The sequence below is a fragment of the Schistocerca gregaria genome, chromosome 1, assembly GCF_023897955.1.
Source record: "Schistocerca gregaria isolate iqSchGreg1 chromosome 1, iqSchGreg1.2, whole genome shotgun sequence".
NCBI classification, from domain to species: domain Eukaryota; kingdom Metazoa; phylum Arthropoda; class Insecta; order Orthoptera; family Acrididae; genus Schistocerca; species Schistocerca gregaria.
In genome coordinates, this window is record NC_064920.1 from 557,951,361 (window position 1) to 557,966,141 (window position 14,781).

A 14,781-nucleotide genomic window follows, 5' to 3' on the forward strand; every position below is an offset into this window, starting at 1 on the left:
TTCAACACTACAGCGCAGGTCTAGAAAAATCAAGGAAACATTCCCTCTTCAATTTACGGGTCGTAGAGCGTTTACTGCCAAATGCAATGGCCGCTTCAGAGGTGGATGTTATAATGAAATAGCTATTTTAAAGACGTTCTGTACGTTACTTCTGAATGAAATCGCAGTCCGCGTCTTAGTTATATCATATGGGCAGCATAGGACTGCGACAGAGGCATCGAAAAAAAAGGAACAATGCTGAAACGAAGTGGCCGAATTGAATACAGTGTTGACCAATGTGAGTGATGGGCTGATTGATTGACATCCCATCTTCATCTACATCTACATCTACATCATACTCTTCAGGCCACTTGATAGTGTATGTCCGAGAGTACTTTCGTACCAATAACGGAGCCCTCCAGCCCTTTTCCACTCTAGAATAGCAAACATGAATAATGATTGTCATTAAGCCTCTGTATTGGCTCTAATTTCTCGAATTTAATCCACGTAGTCATTACGCGAGACATATGGGGACGGAAGTAATATGTTTTCCTTCTCTTGCCGGAAAGTGCTCTCGCGAAATTTCAATAGCAAACCTCTCCATGATGTACATCGCCTCTCTTGTAAAGTGTGCAAACCCGCGATGAAACGAGCCGCTTTTTGTTGGAGCTCCTCTGTTTCTTCTGTCAGTCCTACCTGGTAGGAACCCTAAATAGATGAACAGTACTCAAGAGTCGCGCGGGGTAACTTTGCGATCTGAGGCGCCTTGCCACGGTTCGCGCGGATGCCCCCGTCGGAGGTTTGAGTCCTCCTTCGGGCATGTGTGTGTGCGTATTGTCCTTAGGATAAGTTAGTTTAAGTTAGATTAATTAGTGTGTAAGCTTAGGGAGCAATGACTTCAGCAGTTTGGTCCCATAGACGTTAACACAAATTTCCTATACTCAAGTATAGGTCGAACAAACGCCTTATAAGCCACTACCGTTTTGGATGTGTTACATTTCCTTTGTTCCTAGGAATCTGAGACTGGCATCTGCTTTCCCACTATTTGTTTTATGTGATCGTTCTACTTATGGTCACTCTGGCTAGTTACCCCTAGATATTTTACTATAGATAGTGTTTCTGGCGGTTTGTTATAAATAGTGTAGCTGTACAGCAGTGGATTTCTTTCCTTATGTATGCGCACAATGTTACGTTTACTTGCCGTCACTGTCAACTGCCAGAGCCTGCACCATTCATCAATCCTCTGGAGATCCTTCTGCAAATATTTACTATCTACTGGTGTTGCTTCTTTGTCATAGACAACAGTGTCATCTGCGAACAGCTTTGAAAAGCATTCGCCGCTTTTTGCTACATCATTTTTTTATATTGTGAACAGTAACTGTCCTATGACACTTCCTTGGGATACTCCGAAAATTACCTTTACAACCGTAGATTTTGTTACGTAAAGAGTGACGGGTTGAGTTCTATCTGCAAGGAAGTGTTGACTCCAGTGGTAAATCTGTTCCGATACTCGATAAAATGTTATTTATATCATTAAACGGCAGTGCGGGACGGTGTCAAATGCCTTCCTGAAATTAAAGATCACGGCGTCAATCTGAGCGCCGTTGTCTACGGCTCTGTGGAGCTCATGGAGGAACAGAGAGAGCTGAGTTTCATAGGATCTTTTTTGTGGAATCCAAGTTGATTTTTATAGAGCAGATTTTCATTCTCCAAAAACGTCATAAAAGCATGTTGCATAATTGTACTACAGATTGACGTCAACGATATAGGTCTATAATCGTGTGCATCTGTCCTACGGCCCCTCTTAAAAATGAAATGACTTGCGCTTTCTTCCAGTCGTTAGGTATCTTTCGTTGCTCAAGCGATCTGTGATAAATTACTGCTAGAAGGGGAGCATGTTCTTTCGCATAATCTTTGCAGAATCCTTTAGGTGTCTTATCTGGTCCTGACGCCTTTCCATTTCAAAGCGATTGTAGTTGTGTTTCTTTTCCGTGATCTGTTATCTCAATAACTGTCAGTTTGAAGTATGTATGATGACTGACAGGAACTACCCTGCTACGATCTTCTGCCGTGAAACAATTTCAGATACCAAGTTCAGTATTTCGGTCTCCTCTCTGTTATCTTCCGTTTCAGTGCCAGTATGGTCATTGAGTGAATGAATAGGTGTTTTTTACCCACTTGCTGATTTGACATACGACCAAAACCTCTTAAGGTTTTACCTCAGATCGCTTGACAAAGTTCTACTTTCAAAGTCATGTAAAGCTTCTTTCATTGCTCTTCTTTCGCTCATTTTCGCTTCGTTCAGCTTTTGTTTGCCAGCTAGGTTTTTACTTCTCTTGAATCGGAGAAGAAGTTCTCTATGTTTACGTAACAGCTTCCCAATGGTTCGAATGGCTCTGAGCACTATAGGAGTTAACATCTGAGGTCATCAGTCCCCTAGAACTTAGAACTACTTAAACCTAACTAATCTAATGACATCACACACATCCATGCCCGAGGCAGGATTCGGACCTGCGAACATAGCAGTCACGCGGCTCCAGACTGAAGCGCCTAGAACCGCTCGGCCACTCCGGCTGGCTCTGAAATTTTAACCTTGTCATTATTTCTAATGATACATGTACTCCTACCTTTCTTAACATTCTTATGATCCTCTACGTTAAATGATTCAATAAGTTCAGGTTTGTTTGTTGGCAGGAGGTCTATGACGTTACCCTCACGAGTTGATTCTCTAGCTATCTGCTCAAAGTAATTTTCGGACAAGACATCCAGAACAGTGTCATTTGGGCCCCTGTCTCTGACGCTTATTCTATTAGTATAACGCTCCCAATCTATACTGGCGAGTTGAAGTCACCCCTGATTACAACGGCATTATCAGGACAGAACGACACGAGATGGACATAAATGGCTTCCGTCAACAGGATGCCGAACATACATGCATTTTGAATTTGGTCATCGTTGCATACCCTGAGTATTCATTAATTTCACTGATTATTATGCTGATTTCTGAAACAATATGAAATTCCTACTGTTTACTAAAAGTAATATTGTGGCGCTGTTTTTAGAATATATATGGCTCGCAATACCAAATTGACCCAATGTACACTACTGGCCACTAAAATTGCTACACCACAAAGATGACGTGCTACAGACGCGAAATTTAACCGACAGGCAGACGATGTTGTGATATGCAAATTATTAGCCTTTCAGAGCATTCACACAAGGTTGGCGCCGGGGCCACACCTACAACGTGCTGACATGAGGAAAGTTTCCAACCGATTACTCATACACAAACAGCAGTTGACTGGCGTTTCGTGGTGAGACGTTGTTGTGATGCCTCGTGTAAGGAGGAGAAATGCGTACCATCACGTTTCCGACTTTGATAAAGGTCGGATTGTGGCCTATCGCGATTGCGGTTTATCGTATCGCGACATTGCTCCTCGCGTTGGTAGAGACCCAATGACTGTTAGCAGAATATGGAATCGGTGAGTTCCAGACGGTAATACGGAACGCTGTGCTGGATCCCAACGGCCTCGAATTACTAGCAGTCGACATGACAGGCATCTTATCCGCATGGCTGAGTCAACAGATGGGAACGTATGCAAGACAACAACCATCTGCACGAACAGTTCGACGACGTCTGCTTCAGCATGGACTGTCAGCTCGGAGAGCATGTCTGCGGTTACCCTTGACGCTGCATCACAGACAGGAGCGCCTGCGGTGGTGTAGTCAACGACGAACCTGGGAGCACGAATGGCAAAACGTCATTTTCTTTTTGCATGAATCCAGGTTCTGTTTACAGCATCATGATGGTCGCATCCGTGTTTGGCGACATACCGGTGAACGCACATTGGAAGCGTGTATTCGTCATCGCCATATTAACGTATCACCTAGCGTGATGGTATGGGGTGCCATCGGTTACACGTCTCGGTCACCTTTTGTTAGCATTGACGGCATTTTGAACAGTGGACGTTACATTTGAGATGTGTTACGACCCGTGGCTCTACCCTGCATTCGATCCCTGCGAAACCCTACATTTCAGCAGGATAATGCACGACCGCATTTTCCATGTCCTGTACGGGCCTTTCGGTATACAGAAAATGTTCGAGTGCTGCCATTGCCAGCGCATTCTCCAGATCTCTCACTAATTGAAAACGTCTGGTCAATGGTGACCGAGCTACTGGCTTGTCACAAAACGCCAGTCACTACTCTTGATGAACTGTGGTATCGTGTTGAAGCTGCATGGGCAGCTCTACCTGTACACGGCATCCAAGCTCTGTTTGACTCAATGCCCAGGCGTATCAAGGCCATTATTAAGGCCAGAGGTGGTTGTTCTGGGTATTGATTTCTCAGGATCTATGCACCCAAATTACGTGAAAATGTAATCATGAGCCAATTCTGGGATATTTTTTCAATGATTACCCGTTTTTCATCTGCATTTCTTCTTGGTGTAGCAATTTTAATGGCCAGTAGTGTAGTTGCTGTAACACTAATATATGAACATTTATATGGTTTTTAAAATTCTGAAATCAGTGTTAAATATCATTCTACTATCAGCTCGACCTAGGAGGTCAACCCACAACCATCTACATGACCATTCAAAAACTACTTCATTTTGTGGTCATTATAATCTATTTAAAAAAATCATAATCAATTTTGGTGAAATTTACTACAGTACGTGCTTACCTTGCCGTTGTGCGTCCAGACCATGTCGGGAGGCGGGTCTGGCGGGTACGTGACGAGGCACGTCAGGTTGATGGTGCTCCCCGCGTCGATGAAGATGTCGGGGCCGCCCAAGATCTCGGACCGTGGCTCTGCGAGCAAATAACGAAGACCTTATTATCGACAAAGAGTATGTGTCGCTGCATTGACAAATGGCTATGGAGTGTGGGCTGCACTTCTGTAACAGTTAAGCTATTTTGTCGTTGATCAGAACTATGCTGCTAATAATTCAATATGGTGAAACACTTGGAAATTATTATTCATATATTTTTCCTCCGGGACATTTCCATGTGGAATCTGTAGGTGGTTTATATCGATAGTGTCATAGATTACGTTTTCCAGCAGCAAATATCAAACACCTGTTGAAACATGTGATAAAATTTGTCATCAGCCGAAGCACCAGTAAATATAACAATAAAATAGTAAGGTTCGCAGAAGAGTTTCTATGAAGTTTTGAAGGTAGGAGACGAGGTATTGGCAGAATTAAAGCTGTGAGGACGCATAGTGAGTCGGTCTTGGGTAGCTCAGATGATAGAGCACTTGCTCGCCGAGTTCAAGTCTCGCTCCGGCACACAGTCTGAATCTGCCAGGAAATTTCTTTCCTGATTTCACCAATCACCTCATCTCATTTTATTGCAAAACGTTTTTCGCCCTATACGATCTGACGTCAGTCAATACGTTCTTCTTTAGAACAGATTTACTAGAACTGAAACACTAGGTTCTCAAGTTAGGAAGAAAATCAACAAGCAAAATAACGACTGAAGCATAGTTTCAATAATATGAGATTGGTCGGAAAGTAACGTCACCCGAAACGTTTCTAAATCATGAGTAGATTTCTAGGATCTTCATTAGGACAATGCTCCCAGCAATACTGCCCACTTTATCAGGGAAGAAACGACGTGCCAACGCTACCCAATCGCCACTACAATCTCAACGACGCTCTGATGAACGTTCTTTTGTTACCTCGGCTTAAGGCACCCTTGCAAGGGCACCGTTTCGTACATGGAATGCCCTAAAGTACATTCGAATCCAGGCCTTCCCGGATGCCTACAACACTCTGAAATCTTGCTCTGTAAAATTTACTGACACAAGGGGGTCTTATTATGAAGAAATTTGATCAGTTTTACCGCTTTGATTAACAAATTAGTTTTAATGGGCTAAGTGGCATTGCTTTCAAGACAAATTCCGTAAATTATGCCGGTATCACAGATCTTGGACACATAGTTATGTCATTTGTGAAACGCAGACAGATTTTACTACAGGGGAAATTCAAAGAACCAGAATCTGAGGCCGACTTTAGAATGAGTCTGCTATCACCCATGTACACTTAGCATGTGGGCGAGGAAGATAAAAAAATTGAAATTAGGGCTTGCACAGAAGCAACCAGATATTCGCTTTTCCCTCTCTCTGTTTGCGAGTGGACAGGAAACGAAATTACGTGGTAGCCCTCAATAGGTGGCTTGCGGAGTGTAGATGTAGCCATCGTTTACTGTCTTCCACTATACGAAGTTCAGAAATGTAAATGCCAGAATCATTCAAATTACCTTAATAAAGGACCGTAAACTTAATATTTTTATGTAAGGGATCAGTGGGCTGAAACGAATATTTCGCATTCTGTGAAGTACCCTAAAACATTGGAAAAATACAGAAATTCGCGACAAAGATAAGTCTCACATTTTCGTAATAAAATTCACATTAAAACTATTTTTATAGTGTAACTCGTACCTAGATTAAGGAAAAGCTTACTGCCATCTACAGCGTATTTACCAATCAACATGTCATTGAAGCCAGAGGATCAGTTTAACTTCATGAGGGACGATGTTTGATACACTGAAATCCTCAGTGATTAAATTCTAAATGAGTGCAGCAGAGCCAAGCTTGTTGCGTGATCACATTCCCTTCTGAAGGCCAAATAGAGGTCAGACAATTGTCCTCCCGTTTGAGCGCCACCTACCCACATAAGGATGATGCAGAGTCTTGTACCTTGTGTTAGAATAGTCACTAATTACTGTCCACTAGTCTGCCAGTTACGCTGATGTCATATAAGTTTCTTCCAGTGCATCTTGGATTTCACTGTATTCTCTGAGGCTTGTGGTACTTTAAGCTTTCAACAACGCTGGTAACAGTCTTAAATTTTAATACATTTGACACCAGAAACTGTGGATGTGCTAACGATGACCTAACTATTTTCCAGGACCTTTGTACATTTTCGTGACCTTTGTATCACTAAACCAAGTCTGGTACGCATTTAACTAGATGTGGTCCACATAAGAATATCATTCCACCCATTTTGAGTGTTTATAGCGTACCATCCTCATCTTTTATTATATGAGTTAAGAAGCCAGGTTTTTTATTGAAAGAATTCCGTTTAATCGTCTACATCAATGTTATATACTTCAAACTAGTTTTCATTAGGTATTATACACTAACAGCAGCGATTTTTCTACTCCTCGAATCACTTCTGCAACTCGACTTTTGAGATACCTTATAGCCCTTTCAGCCGGCCGTGGTGTCCATGCGGTTCTAGACGCTGCAGTCCGGAACCGTGCTTCTTCTACGGTCCCAGGTTCGAATGCTGCCTCGGGCATGGATGTGTGTGATATCCTTAGGTTAGTATTTAAGTAGTTCTAAGTTCTAGGGGACTGATGACCTCAGATGTTAAGTCCCATAGTGCTCAGTGCCATTTGAACGATGTTTTTATAGCCATCTCAGCAATGCGATTTCAGTCTCAAACATTCTTTTTTAGTTTTTAGGAACAGAAAAAAGCCACATGGCACTTCACTACAATATTGTTTTTGGGAAAACTTTCACGAACAACAAACCAAATGGTAGCGTATGAACTATCGCGGTGCAAAAGTCATGAAATTGTTGGGCATAAAACCGTGCTTTTTCGTGCAATCGTCGTTAAACTTGTAACTAGTGCTTGTTACTGATGGTCCGACTACGTGATAACTATCCATGGTGCACTATTCCATTAAAACTGTAGAAGCAGTACCATAACCTTTACGTTTGTCCCCATTTCTCGAGCTTTCGCCGGTCATGGCGATCCAGAAGGTTTGCAATCGGCTAGTAGAGTCTTTGTTTCAACCTCGCATCCACAACTCCACTTTTCATCACCTATTACGACACACTTCAATAGTTCTGCGTCGTCGTCGCTTCATCTAGCGACTTCTGAGCAACTTCCAATCCTTGGGATTTTCGTTCGAAATTACGTAGTCAAAAGCATCCTTAACATTCTTCTGTGACGAACCAGCTGATACTCCATCATCTACACTCCTGGAAATGGAAAAAAGAACACATTGACACCGGTGTGTCAGACCCACCATACTTGCTCCGGACACTGCGAGAGGGCTCTACAAGCAATGATCACACGCACGGCACAGCGGACACACCAGGAACCGCGGTGTTGGCCGTCGAATGGCGCTAGCTGCGCAGCATTTGTGCACCGCCGCCGTCAGTGTCAGCCAGTTTGCCGTGGCATACGGAACTCCATCGCAGTCTTTAACACTGGTAGCATGCCGCGGCAGCGTGGACGTGAACTGTATGTGCAGTTGACGGACTTTGAGCGAGGGCGTATAGTGGGCATGCGGGAGGCCGGGTGGACGTACCGCCGAATTGCTCAACACGTGGGGCGTGAGGTCTCCACAGTACATCGATGTTGTCGCCAGTGGTCGACGGAAGGTGCACGTGCCCGTCGGCCTGGGACCGGACCGCAGCGACGCACGGATCACGCCAACACCGAGGGATCCTACGCAGTGCTGTAGGGGACCGCACCGCCACTTCCCAGCAAATTAGGGACACTGTTGCTCCTGGGGTATTGGCGAGGACCATTCGCAACCGTCTCCATGAAGCTGGGCTACGGTCCCGCACACCGTTAGGCCGTCTTCCACTCACGCCCCAACATCGTGCAGCCCGCCTCCAGTGGTGTCGCGACAGGCGTGAATGGAGGGACGAATGGAGACGTGTCGTCTTCAGCGATGAGAGTCGCTTCTGCTTTGGTGCCAATGATGGTCGTATGCGTGTTTGGCGCCGTGCAGGTGAGCGCCACAATCAGGACTGCATACGACTGAGGCACACAGGGCCAACACCCGGCATCATGGTGTGGGGAGCGATCTCCTACACTGGCCGTACACCTCTGGTGATCGTCGAGGGGACACTGAATAGTGCACGGTACATCCAAACCGTCATCGTACCCATCGTTCTACCATTCCTAGACCGGCAAGGGAACTTGCTGTTCCAACGGGACAATGCACGTCCGCATGTATCCCGTGCCACCCAACGTGCTCTAGAAGGTGTAAGTCAACTACCCTGGCCAGCAAGATCTCCGGATCTGTTCCCCATTGAGCATGTTTGGGACTGGATGAATCGTCGTCTCACGCGGTCTGCACGTCCAGCACGAACGCTGGTCCAACTGAGACGCCAGGTGGATCGTCTCCATGGGAGAATAGCAGCCTGCATTTCTGCGAAAGGTGGCTATACACTGTACTAGTGCCGACATTGTGCATGCTCTGTTGCCTGTGTCTATGTGCCTGTGGTTCTGTCAGTGTGATCATGTGATGTATCTGACCCCAGGAATGTGTCAATAAAGTTTCCCCTTCCTGGGACTATGAATTCACGGTGTTCTTATTTCAATTTCCAGGAGTGTATTAGGTATTTCTCAGATTATGATCCGACGATAGATCATAATTATTTTATTTTATCCTTCCCACGATTTCATCGGTCGATGATATCCTGGGGCGTCCAGGGCGCTCTTTCTAAACGCCTATAACAATCATAAGCTCTCGTTCTATTTGTAGCACACTGACTGAAATAAATAGTTCATATTGCTAAACTGAATTATATTCTTGTCTAGTGCCAGTTGTAGTCCAAATCATCTGAAGTACTTTTATACAAAACAAAGTAACCCGGCAATGATTCACATTGCTAAAGATGTATATTATTTGGATATACGTCCTAACCTCTTTCTACCTTTCCCTCTGTCCATCTCCTCCGCTTTCCCTCCTTCTCTCTGTTGATCACCTCCTCCTCCTCTCTTTTGTCCAGCTCTTTCTTCCCATACCCGCTGCATCGTCTCCTCCTCTCTCCCTGACCATCTCCCCCTGTCCCTCTCTAAGTCAGTTTCCTCCCCATGTCTATGTCCTTCTTACCTATCTCACTCTCTCTCTCTCTCTCTCTCTCTCTCTCTCTCTCTCTCTCTCTGTCTCCCTCTCTTTCTCTCTTATATCGGGCGTTGGGTTTTTGTTATTCTTGCTTAGAAAAATATATAGATTACGTCCAGATGGCAAGAACTTTTCGAAACAATTGTTAACAAACATTCTCTATTACATTGTACATCTTTATATACTGTACACACTATGTGATCAAAAGTATTCATATAAGTTAATCATATTAGGTGCATTGTGCTGCCACCTGCTGCCGGGTAATCAGTATCGGCGACCTCAGCAGGCACTAGACATATTGAGAGAGCAGAATAGGGCGCTAGCGGAACACACAGGCTTCGAACGTCGTCAGGTGACTGGGTGTCACCTGTGTCATACATCTCTAAGCGAGATTTCCACGCTCCTAAACGTCCCTAGGTCCACTGTTTCTGATGTGATAGTGAAGTGGAAACGCGAAGGGACACACACAGCACAAAAGCGTACAGGCCGACATCGTCTGTTGACTGACGGAGACCGCCGACAGTTGAAGAGGGTCGTAATGTGTAATGACAGACATCTATCCAGCCCATACACAGGAATTCCAAACTGCATCAGGATCCACTGCAAGTACTATGACGGTTAGGCGGGAGGTGAGAAAATTTGGATTTTATAGCCGAGCGGCTGCTCATAAGCCACACATCACGCCTGTAAATGCCAAACGGCGCCTCGCTTTGTGTAAGGAGCGTAAACATTGCACGGCTGAACAGTGGCAAACGTTGTGTGGAGTGACGAATACACAACACAGAACTTGTCAATCCGGTGGCAGGGTGTGGGTATGGCGACTGCCCGGTGGACATCATCTGCCCGCGTGTGTAGTGCCAACAGTGAAATTCGGAGGCGGTGATGTTATGGTGTGGTTGTGTTTTTCATGGAGACGTCTTGCAACCCTTGTTGTTTTGCGTGGCACTATCACAGCACAGGTGCACATTGATGTTTTAAGCACCTTCTTGCTTCCCATTGCTGAGGAGAAATTCGGGGATGGTGATCGCATCTTTCAACAGGATCGAGCTCCTGTTCATAATGACTGGACTATGGCGGAGTAGTTACACGACAATAACATCCCTGAAGGGGACTGGCCTGCACAAAGTCCTGAACTGAATCCTATGAACACCTTTGGGATATTTTGGAACGCCGAGGTCGTACCAGGTCGCACCAACTGATATCAATGTGTGCACTCCGTGAAGAAGGGCTGCCATTCTCCAAGAAACCTTCCAGCACGTAACTGGACGTATGCCTGCCAGAGCGGAAGCTGGTATCAAGGCTAAGGGTGGGATAACACTGTATTGAATTCCAGCATTATCGACGGAGGGTGCCATGAACTGGTAAGTCATTTTCAGCCAGGCGTCCAGATACTTTTGATCACATGGTATACGCTTAAAAAATATTTCCTATGTCCGTCTGAATGTTAATTAGAGTAAAGCATAAAATTTTAAAGTAAATTGCTGAAGACGTTTTCGCGATATTTGATAACAACTTTTGTCGGTAATATATCGCTATACATTTATGTATTAACATATTAAAAAGGTATATATGTCCGTCCGAATATTCATTAGAGTATAGTCTGAAAGTCTAAGGTAAATTGGGCAAGTACTTCTCTATATTTTTGGTAACAATATTTATCAACTACTTCTTCGTATACAGTAGAACACATAATTAATAATTGCCGATACTACCAAAACGAACATAATTTTTTTGACAGCTCATAACTGACCAAGTATCCAGTTTGACTAACACTGCAGAGGCACTTTCAGGTATGATTACCAACACAACAGCGACAAAATCGCGCGTATCTGACCGGCTTACGTCGAGAAATTACAAAATTCCCGTTACATGCCTCGTATACCGCCTCGTTCATATGAGAGCATAATCAACCCCTGTAAGAAACAAATGTTTTCGTGTGCATCGGTTCGATATTTTCAATGGTCTACAACATCAGTTACACTAATTGTACGCCATCTACACAATGGAATCAGTATCCAATGATAATGAACTTTTTGGAAATGAGTTGGAGATATTGCCGATATTTACTAAGATCAGTGAGTTCGACAGAGTTATTAAAAACAGTAATCTTGATTCGGTCGAAACCAACGAGAAAGTACTTCATGTCGCTGCCGTTAGACTGTGTATTCTTGAATTCTGTGGGCCTTTCATATCACTAAAGGGGAGCCAAACTTTGTTCACTGTTTCTATTCGCCTCTATAGTTTCACGCTAACTATGGTCTTTCATTTGTAAATTCGAGAGAACGTGACATGACTTCCATATGAGGTAGTCGAGGGACACAGAAGCTAAAACAAGGTCCAGTTATTTAGTTCATTACTGCAAGACGAAATGAACTTACGACCACACGTAAGAGTAAGAAAGATTGTAAAGTAATTATTTTTAATGGACGACTACGTGAAATAAATACGTAAATTTTCGCCTGTGTCTTCCATCCGTGATTTTCACTTGTGACAACGAAAAATGTGTACAGTAATCATGTTGCCAAAGTAAGGAAATATTATTATAGATGATTCCTACCTTATTTATAGATCCACAAACGATCATTATGATGCACATCTTAAGAAGAAAAAGGGCTATTACTCGAGCCTCACGTACGATGTACGATGACTGGGAAACGCTCTGTCTGGTAATTCAGTTTAGGGACATTAGTTTGAATGATAAGTGCCGCCAAACAGTTTGCGACTGATTTAAAATAATGAATATTTCGCTTTAGATTCCTGGGTAGTCAGCTTCTGAAATGAAAATAATAACTGCGAGCTATGGGGCACAGCATATGCTGTGGAAACCTCGGTCGAGGGTGAGAAGGTCCACGGTATTCAGATATTTTTAAGATCTTTACCACACTAAGACTCTTTCTATTATATTCTAATTCATATATAATACTGCAGGTAATTCAGCAATAACATTAAAAATGTTCATTACCCCTCCCCCACTTCTCTCTCTCTCTCTCTCTCCTCCCCCCTTCAATGGCTTTGACAACCGAGTTTAACGGTCGACACGCTACAGAATTATCGCCGCGAAAAGTCGCCCCATTGGTATACCCAAATCCTAATAGCGTAAATAATTCCGTAATAAAGTTCTACGAAACACATAACTTACAGATAAGCAATTCACTTTCCTCTGAGAGTATCTGAATAAAACTATTTAAGTCAAAATCGCGAAAATTCCTTTATCGACAACTACTCTCGTTGACGAGCCAGCTTCATATCAGTAAAAATTCTAACTTATTCAGCGTGTATCTGCCATGCATTAGACATCGTCGTATTATGTTGAGCTGAGTCGCCCATGTTGTCATGTACATTCTGAACTGCAAGGTTGTCGTAAACTCAAACTGGTTATCAATAAAGGAATTTTTGAGATCTTGCCTTATAATTCTTATCGACACATTTTAACAGAACAGATCCCTACTCACAATCCTCAGAGAGTCGCCGGAAGCGCTAAATGCGCCAAAACTGGAATGTAAATACCATCTACATCTGGTTTTCATGGAAAAATTTCCACCGCTATTTTCATCCGGGGACAAATGTACAGTTGGTCTCTTTAGTAGTAAGAAACTTAAATCAAGATGGAAATTTTTGAGCCTTATTTCATATTTCGTAAAGTTAACATTTTGTTACAGGGCAGTTAGGTAGCTTTATTACAAACTGGATTTCATGTTCTAGAGGTGATGTGTCATAGCAAGTATTTCCTCAAGCACTTCTGAAACATGTTTCCGTTAAACAAATTTCCGAGAGGAACCTGCCCCTTTTTAGCGCCACAAAGTAGGGAAGGTGAAGAAAACTTCGAAAATAAACAATAAATGTTCAAGGTGGGAGTAATTACTGGTAAAATTACGCAAACATCCCACTCATCTCAGTAGACTCAGTCATACGCTTTAGAACTGATGCTGCAGTGTTGGAAGTTTCAAACACAACATCATTACAACCTGAAAGAAGGTCCTATGCGCTTGTCGTGAAAGAGGAAAGACGGCTACGAGATAACGGCATCATTATTAGTGATTTTCGAAGATACTGCTAAGAGAAATACTTCGACACTAGGATAAATACACACTTGTAAGTCCGCAGCACTTGGTCTTGCGGTAGCGTTCTCGCTTCCTTCGCCCGGGTTACCGGGTTCGATTCCCGGCGAGGTCAGGGATTTTCTCTGCCTCGTGATGACTGAGTATTGCTTGGTGTCCTTAGGTTAGCTAGGTTTAAGTAGTTCTAAGTTCTAGGGGACTGATGACCATAGATGTTAAGTCCCATAGTGCTCAGAGATATTTGAACCATTTCAGCCAACACACTTGCAGTCTCTTTCTTCATAATCTGGAAAATTTGTTGTCATCATTCATTTGCCCCATAGGCGGTGATATTAAGACGTGCACCTACGTTCAAGAATGAATCGATGCTGAAGGGCAGTTTTCAGATACTACACAGACTCTTCCATGTCGCCATAATTCAACCTGACCTGAATGGCTTCCGGATTTTGTGTCCGATACTTGCGTCTTAAATGTGGGGAAGTGTATTGCAATTGTTATCACCTAGCACAAAGTATAATGATCGATGAACAGTAACTTACAAGTGAACTAGATGCAGGTTCATGCAATTCAGTTCTAACAAACCATGCAAATGTATCTTCAAATTATGGATTGCTCTGGACGCGCTAATGAAACTGAATAATTAAATATGGACTACATACAATACGAAGAGACGGCTATAAGAACAGCGACTGCTGCGCAAAAGAAACAAAACAAAGCACAGATAGGGCGACAGGTAGACGTTGACTGAAATGCTCTCTGCTGCCAGAAAGTCAATGCGTAAAGCCTTGAGTAACTACTGGATGAAAATGTTATCACAGAATATGGATGAAATATCAGTAATATCATGAGGTTACCTATAGCACGAG

At 43.4% G+C, this 14,781-nt stretch overlaps 1 protein-coding gene across 1 annotated transcript in view; it reads right to left on the minus strand.

Annotated features, from left to right (window-relative positions):
* The window catches only part of LOC126356354 (zwei Ig domain protein zig-8-like), a 763,413-nt gene that overhangs the window by 38,463 nt on the left and 710,169 nt on the right, over positions 1-14,781 (minus strand). Inside the window, exon 4 of the mRNA XM_050007343.1 lies at positions 4,663-4,790. Within this exon, the coding sequence (XP_049863300.1) occupies positions 4,663-4,790 (128 nt within the window). The remainder of the gene's footprint in view (positions 1-4,662; positions 4,791-14,781) is intronic.